The sequence below is a fragment of the Salvia splendens genome, chromosome 13, assembly GCF_004379255.2.
Source record: "Salvia splendens isolate huo1 chromosome 13, SspV2, whole genome shotgun sequence".
NCBI classification, from domain to species: domain Eukaryota; kingdom Viridiplantae; phylum Streptophyta; class Magnoliopsida; order Lamiales; family Lamiaceae; genus Salvia; species Salvia splendens.
This window is the reverse complement of record NC_056044.1, coordinates 22,013,810-22,022,363: the sequence shown is the minus strand read 5'-3', so window position 1 is coordinate 22,022,363 and position 8,554 is coordinate 22,013,810. Positions and strand designations below refer to the sequence as shown.

The 8,554-nt window shown below is 41.7% G+C and overlaps 1 protein-coding gene and 1 pseudogene across 1 annotated transcript; one reads left to right on the top strand and one right to left on the bottom strand.

Annotated features, from left to right (window-relative positions):
- The first annotated feature begins 421 nt into the window (after positions 1 to 421).
- On the top strand, positions 422 to 1,250 carry LOC121760700 (annotated as a pseudogene).
- Positions 1,251 to 1,551: 301 nt separating this feature from the next.
- LOC121760699 (uncharacterized mitochondrial protein AtMg00240-like) lies at positions 1,552 to 2,022 on the bottom strand. Its single transcript, XM_042156332.1, has one exon. The coding sequence runs from the start codon at positions 2,020 to 2,022 to the stop codon at positions 1,552 to 1,554; it is 471 nt and encodes a 156-aa protein (XP_042012266.1).
- Positions 2,023 to 8,554: the final 6,532 nt, after the last annotated feature.

The following is an 8,554-nucleotide window of genomic DNA, read 5'->3' as shown; positions in this document are numbered from 1 at the left end:
TTATTAGAGAATCCACGATGACCTGGAATATTTAGGCGCGACAACACTCCTCATGAGCATGAGTTGACATGCAATAAAAACATGACCAATTGTGACAAGATCTAGTTAATGAAATGTGGGCACACTTTTGCCATGTCGATGATGAGTAGAATTATGTAATTTTAATCATATTGTATTTTTTTTATTATAGTTGTCTAGTAAAATCATTATTTTTATTATGTTATACTCCATCCATTCCTAAAGAGTTTGTACTATTTCTTTTTTCATTCGTCCCCAAAGAGTATGAACATTCCAATTTTGGAAACTCTCTTCTCTCTAATGAGGTGGACACATTCTCCACTAACAATACTTAAAAAACTTTATCTATCTATATCTTTCTTACTTTACCAATAATTTATTAAAACATGTGTCAAACCTAAAGTTCACTCTTTGGGAACGGAAGGAGTAATTTCAAAATAATAATAATAATAATAATAATAATAATAATAATAATAATAAAACAATGGGAATAGTGTTTAAGTGATTAAGATCTAAACATATTTAAATATAAATACATAATTTGCCTTTGTTATTTCACAAATTATGGGGTATATTAATTTAGTTAATGAGGTTGGCATTCTCCTTCCAAGAGTAGAATTGGAATCCAATTGTTGACTCCTTCCAAGTTTCGTTCAATCACGACTCTCCTTCTCTATATGGCCAAATCCCTTCTCCCCAATTCCCCCTGTTTCCACCGCCAATGGCCGCCGACACCTCCGCCCTGCCTCACGACGGCCTCAAATTCTGGCAATTCATGATCGCCGGCTCCGTCGCCGGCATGGCGGAGCACATGGCCATGTTCCCCGTCGATACCATCAAAACGCAGATGCAAGCCCTAAGTTCCTGTCCGCTCAATTCCGCCACCGTCAATCAAGCCATCCGATCCATCCTCAAATCCGACGGCGCCACCGGCTTCTACCGCGGTATCGCCGCCATGGGGATCGGCGCCGGCCCCGCCACGCCGCCTACTTCTCCGTCTACGAGTTGTGCAATCGGAGCTTCTCCGGCGGGAACCCTAGCAGCAGCTCGGCCGCGCACGCCGCGGCGGGGTGTGCGCCACCGTGGCCAGCGGCGCGGTGCTGACGCCGATGGATGTGGTGAAGCAGCGGCTCCAGCTGAGGGGCAGTAATAAATCTATGAAGATCAACTCCATGAATGTGAAGGAGTCAGAGAAGAGAAAAGATATTTTGGAGAGAAAATTCAAATCTTAATCAAATTGAATGAAAATGAGTACAAAACCCCTTATATAATCGTTGCACATCTAACTAACTCATTTAACGAACTAACATCCAGCTGTCATTAACTAACTCTTATCTAACTAACTTCTAACTCCTCTTTGCATTCCATAGACTGAGCATTTCATGGGCTGAGCTCGTGTGTAAGTGAGATGATGGCTGGCTGTTGCTGCATGATGGAGATAGCGAGATAGCATCATTAATAGGCCCCCTCAAGATGGACTATATAGACTCTTGAAGTCCATATTGAACAGCAGATTGTTGAAAGGTTCCGTAGCTAGAGGTTTAGTAAAAATATCACTTCCAAACCAAAGTCCTTGAGCAAAGCAACAATCCATACTACTTCACAGCAAGCAAGGGCCATTGACCTATATTCAGCCTCAGCTGAGGATCTAGATACAGTGTGCTGCTTCTTTGATCTCCAAGAAATAAAAAATGTACCAAGAAATAGGCAAAAACCAGAGATAGATCTCCTAGTATCTGGGCATCCAGCCCAATCAGCATCAGAAAAAATGCTTAAAGATGGATCTGCTTGAGCAGAATAAAATTGGTCGTGGCCTATTGTGCCTTTTAAGTACTTGAGAACTCTTTCAACAGCAAGTGAATGGTCTGAGCATGGTTTAGACAAGAATTGGCTGAGCTTGTTGACAGCAAATGTGATGTCAGGGCGTATGATGCAAAGATATACAAGTCTTCCAATCAGTCTTCTATATACTGTTGGATCAGCAAGTGGTTCTCCTGCATCCATTTGCATGCTACTTGATGGAATCCATGGGAGTGGATGCTGGTTTACAACTAAGCAATCCAGCATCAGTTACAAGATCCAAAGCATATTTATGCTGAGATATAAAGATTCCAGTGTTATTTCTAGCTATCTCAATACCAAGAAAGTATTTAGGTTTGCCCAAATCCTTGAACTTAAAATGACTGGCAAGGAAGTCTTTAAACTCAGAGATCAAGTTATCCTCACTGCTAGCCACTAAAATGTCATCTACATAAATGACAACTCCAAAGAAGTTCCCAGAAGCAGATTGAACTAATCCAAAACCAGATAAAACCTGAGAAAATTTCAGGTACCACTTTCTGGATACTTGTTTAAGGCCGTATAAAGACTTCTTCAACTTGCAAACAAGCTGACCAGAACCAGGTGGAGGGTCTGTGATGATCAGACCAGGAGGTAAGGTCATGTAAATTTCTTCTTCTAAATCCCCATACAAGAATGCATTATTGATGTCTAGGTGAGCCAAAGACCATCCTTTTAAAGCAGCCAGAGATAGCATCATTTTTACTGCGGTGAGTTTTGCAACATGGGAAAAAGTGTCATGAAAATCTATACCAGCCTGTTGAGTGAAGCCTTTAGCAACCAAACGTGCCTTATACCTTTCCATAGTAGCATCAGCCCTGAATTTAAACTTGTACACCCATTTGCAAGAGAGATGTGTTTTGCCAGGGGGCAGATATGTGATCAACCAAGTATTAGTTCTGATCAAAGCCTGCAGCTCATCTTGCATAGCCAAAACCCACTCTGGGCTTTAAGAGGCTTTCTTATATGATGAAGGCTCAGTGAGTATGGAGAGTAGGATGATAAATTTGAGGTAGGGCTGAGACAGCTTGGATAGAGAGAAATAAGATGAGATAGGATATTTAGAAGATGTAGTTACTGAATTACATATGTAATCAGTGGGATGGGATGGAGTTTTGAGTGATCTCCCATATTTGGAATGATGGGAGATAGAAGAACTGGGATCATTTTGAGGGATGAGAGGTAGAGTAAGATCAGTATGAGATGGAGAATGGCTGGGACCATGTGAGATATCTGTTGGAAAAGGAGACTGAGACTGAGAAGAAAGAGGGAATTCAGACTCATGAAATGAGACATTTCTGCTTATGAAGATGTCATTGGTGTCTAGATCCATGACTTTGTATCATTTGTAACCAGAGGGGGGTATCCAATGAAGATACACTTGATGGCTTTGGGAGAGAATTTGTGTTTACTCTTATCCAAAGTGGATGCAAAACAAAGGCAACCAAAGACTTTTAGATTTGAGTAGGATGGAGCCTTTTTAAAGAGAGCTTGGAAGAGAGTTATGTTTTCTGGCAGAACAAATGAGGGAGTTCTATTTATGAGGAAAGAGGCTGTGAGAATGCACTCTCCCCAAAAAGAAATGGGCAAGTGAGACTGAAATAAGAGGTTTCGAGCTACATTGAGTAAATGCTGATGTTTGCTCTCAACTCTTGCATTTTGTTGTGGAGTTTCCACACAAGAATTCTGAGCTATAGTCTCATATGATGAAAGGAGGGAATGGAGATAGAATTCAGGGGCATTGTCACTCCTCATGACCTTTATTTTCTTGGAGAATTGGGTGTTAACAGTGTAAAAGAATTGAGTCATGACTGATTGGACTTCAGATTTGTGTATGAGAAGAAAAGTCCAAACAAAATGTGAGAAATCATCCACTATGGTCAAGAAATATTTGAAACCATCATGTGTATGGGTAGAAAAAGGTCCCCATATATCACAATGAACCATATCAAAAATTTCAGATGAAGTGTATGTGGATACATGAAAGGGGAGTTTCTTTTGTTTGGCAATGGGACATATTTGACAAGTAGTAAGATGTGAGTATGATGGAGACAAAATAGTGGATATGAGTTTCAATTTATTGAATGAGGGATGGCCCAAACGTTGGTGCCAAACATCAAGACTTACAATGGAGTTACAGAAGCAGAATTCAAAAGTGGTGTAACATTGTCTCTAGAACAAGGCTGAGGTGTATTTGTATCACCACATGATGGTTTTGAAAACTCAAAGATGTAGAGGTTCCCAACTCGATTACCCTTCCCAATCACTGTCCCCAGTAAAGCTTCCTGAATTTGGAAGCTATTGTGATTAAAAATGACAGTGCAAGTTGAGTTTTGGGTGAGTGCATTGGCTGAGATCAAATTGAAGGAAAATGATGGTACATGTAAAACTGAAGAAAGGGTGATGAGAGAGGTGAGTTTTACAGTACCTAGATGAGTGACCGGAGCTGTATTACCATTTGGAAGATTTACTGAAGCATTTGCTATTGGTGAGCCAGAATTGAAGATAGATTGATCATAGCATACGTGGTGAGTAGCTCATGTATCTAGAATCCATGTAGATGAACTAGAGCATGAAGATTAAATAGATTTATGCAAGGAGTGAAGAAAACTGTACCAGAAAAGTTGTTAGAGGCATGAGCCGAGAATTGAGCAGGAAGGTCATTGACTGGTGTGTTGGGTAGAGTGGAGGAATTGTGGAGTTTATGGCTCTGCAAGAGGCTGATAAGCTGTTGATATTGATCAATACTTGGCATATTAGTAGTGTCTTCAACAAGATTAATTTTGATGAGGACTTGAGTTCCCAGCAAATCCAAATGATTGTGGAGATTTTGCCTTCCCTCTTCCAAAGCCAGGTGGAAAACCATGAAGAATGAAACATTTCTCAACAGGATGATTGGTCCTTCCACAGTGAGAGCATAGGAATTTGTTCAAGCCTCTGCCAAATGAAGATGTTGCATTAGCAAAAGGCAATTCACTAGTGACTGGAGCTCGAGCAGGAGCAGAGGATAGGCTGTTTCCATCAATTAGTCTCCGCCTCTCTTCCTGAATCACCAAGGAGAAAACCTTAGATAGAGAAGGAAGAGGAATCATTGAGAGAATGTGAGATCTGAGCTGAGAAAAAGAGGCATTCAAGCCAATGAGAAATTGCATGGTGCAATCATTCTCTTGATGTTGATTCCACTTTGAAGCACTATCACAAGTGCATCTAGCACAAGTACACTAGGAAATAGGTTGTGAATTTTTGTATTCATCCCATAGTATACGGAGATTAGTAAAATAGGTATTAACATCATATGATCCTTGAGAGAGAGACATGAGCTGTTGTCTGAGTTGATAGATTCGAGCTGAATCACCTGTGGAGAAGCGCTCTTTCAGATCGAACCAGATCGCATATGCATCGTCTAGGTACATGATGCTTGAGCATATTTGTGGAGATACATAGTTGCGTAGCCATGAAATCACCATGCTATTGCAACGGATCCATGGCTAATAGAGTAGATCATCACGAGCTGGACGAAGAATAGATCCATCAACAAACACAAGTTTATTTTTGGCGAGTAGAGCAGTGTTGAAGGATCTGCTCCAAGCTACGTAATTAGATCCAGTAAGTTGTTGTGGAACAAGGATGATCCCCTGATTATCACTCGGATGAAGGAAGTATGGACTAGATGTGTCCTCGGTAGGTAGCTGGGCAACTCGATTGTGATTGTTCATCGCGAGAGAGAAGATTAATCGAAGAAGATCGAGATTTGAAGGAGATTAGAGAGAGAATGCGGAAGATTTTGTCAGTGATACCATAATAAATCTATGTAGATCAACTCCATGAATGTGAAGGAGTCAGAGAAGAGAAGAGAAAAGATATTTTGGAGAAAACATTCAAATCTTATTCAAATTGAATTCAAATCTTATTCAAATTGAATGCAAACGAGTACAAAACACCTTATATAATCGGTGCACGTCTAACTAACTCTTATCTAACTAATTAACTAACATCCAGCTGTCATTTAGCTGGAAACAATTTATTCGAAAAGCAAGGCTGTTTGAATATTTTACTACTTTGTCTTGTGATTGAAGAATGTTTTTAATGCTGCGGTATAAATTGTTGAAATAAAAGGAAAACTAGTATCGTACCTTTTGCTTTTGTCATTATTTGGCTAGTGGAAGGATAGAATTAGTTGGTATAAGAAAAATTACAGAGTAGTTTCTTAATTTGATGTCAATACTAGTACTATTTGGTAGGGAAAAGAAAATTTTCAAACTAGTTTCAAATATATATGAAAACTGATTCCCTGTTGGCATGAGTATGTTTTTGAAGTGGGTAAAAAATTTGAAGTGTAGCAAAGGGTAAGAGTATTTTTCTGTTTTGAGCTACAAGTCTTGGGCCCAAGTGCACACAACGTCCAATCTCAGAACATGTACTAGTAAAATTGTACATTGGAATGACTATTTCCTGTGTTTTTGTTGGCGGATGTGATAGATTCGAGAATGGTTCAATCCAAGATGTTTGTGGAACAATAGTAAAGAAAGATGGGTACGCCGGCCTCATGAGGGGATGGATGCCGAGGATACTCTTCCACGCCCGCTATCTGCTGGTCTACATATGAAGCTGCAAAAGCCTTCTTCCATCACACCACCGATGCTACTAATACTTGACCACCATTTCTATACACACCAACAGATTTATATTTGAGTGAACTACCTCAAAAGTCTCTAACGTTTCCATTTGTGTCACTGCAGGCCCCTAACAAAAAAATATATCGCCAGACAACCCTAACCTTAAACATAATCACATATCGTATTTTTTCTGACTATATTGCCCTTAAGCCCTAAAAGGGCATTCCGGTCATTTCAGTGATGGTTGGCGATTGGACATATTGTGCAGCATTTATTGTATTTAAGAATAAAGTTGGATCCATGATTGCAAATTTGTGTAGCATTTATTGTATTTAAGAGCATGCACAACGGTGAGCAGGACGGCGTCCGTCCGTGCCAGCGGCACGGAGACGCTGTCCGCCGCTGCGCTCGCGCCGCTGGCACGACACTGCTCGATGCATCGAGCACGTCCGTGCCAGCGAGCAGGTGACGTGACAGGCGCGGATTGGCCAACGGCTTAGCCGTTGGCAATTTTGATTGTTTTTTAAAAAAAATCGGTTTTTAATTAAAAAACCAATTAAAAATAAAAAAAAAATATATTTTCACACTTCCCAAAAAAATATATCCATTTTCTACCCACTTTTATTTTTTTTTCATTTTTTTCCCCCAAAAATACACATTTTCATCTATAAATACCCCCACTTTCACACCCAAAAATTCACACCACACTACTCCATTCTCATCTACATTCTCTCATCTCCATTCTCATCTACATTCTCTCATCTCCATTCTCAATCTTTCTTCTACTCCTACAACATAACAATGTCCGGTCACGGCGATCACCCCCCCGGCTCCCACGGTTGGAACCCCGATTGGTTCGGTTCACAACCGTTTCCTAGTCCGGAAATGGAATATTCGGCCCCTCCTCAAACCCAAAGTTCGGGAGTTCCGGGTGGCTATCGGCCTTACCCGATCGACGACCAAGATGCCCCCGAATGGCAATACGGGTGGACACCCGAGCCTAGAGCGAGGTCGAGCGGCCCCTCCCAAACTCCGACTCCTCCTACTCGCGGTGTCTGCACACCATACACTCCGGCGGAGATGGAGCAATTGTTCAAGACATTCTTGTCAATCTCCGAAGATCCGGAGGTTGGCACGAACCAATCCGAAGATCATTATTGGGGGAGCATCTGTCGCTGGTACAATGAAAACCGGCCGGCGGGAATAATCGAGCGCAACGAGAGTATGGTGCACAACGCCATATACAGAGCCAACGAAGAAATCAAAAAGTTCCAGGGGTATTACCTCCAGGAAGAGCGGTCGGCGGAGAGCGGCCGGAGCGAGGTCGACATCATCAGTTCCGCCTTGTCGACCTACCAATCCATGAACAACAAGCCGTTCAAGTACCTCAACATTTGGCAGGAGACGCGGTCTCATCTGAAGTATAGGGGAGGCGTAACATCCTCCTCTAGCGGCTCCTCCAAACGGTCAAGGTCGGTATCCCTATCCGACGCCGGCTCCGAAGACGTGGCTAGCCAACTTGCCGGAGCTAACTTGGGTAGCCCTGACGCTGGCCCGAGCGGTTTCCAACGCCGACCGCAAGGAAGGAAGAAGGCGGCGGCCAACCGCCGTCTCGCCGCGACTCCATTCGGCGATGCTCCCGAACCCGCTCCAGTCCCCGTTCCCTATGCGCCACCTCCACCCCCCACCAACTCGTTGTGGGCGATTTTGGCCCAACTTAATATGGCCGATAGGTCAACTATGACCCCCGCGCAACTTCGATCGCATGAGGCCATGATATTGGGTCTCCAAAAACAATTGGGGGTAATGCCGCCAGATGAATAGTATTCCACGGAGGTATTTTTAGCCTTTAATTATGTTTTTTTTAATTTTTAGGAGTTAAATTATGTAATTTTTAATTTGTAGCAGTTTAAGTATGTAATTTTTAATTTTTAGGATTTTAATTATGTAATTTTTATTTTATTTGTAATTTGTAATATGATTTCGGTTTTTTTAAGAATTTTAATATTATGGAAATGTTTTGATTTAAATTGAATAATAGAATGGTGGGACCCTTGTGCTCGTCCTTGCGGAAGAGCACG

Bases quoted from the DNA above. Each gene is read 5' to 3' on its own strand.
- LOC121760699 (XM_042156332.1), bottom strand. From the start codon at position 2,022: ATGGATGCAGGAGAACCACTTGCTGATCCAACAGTATATAGAAGACTG.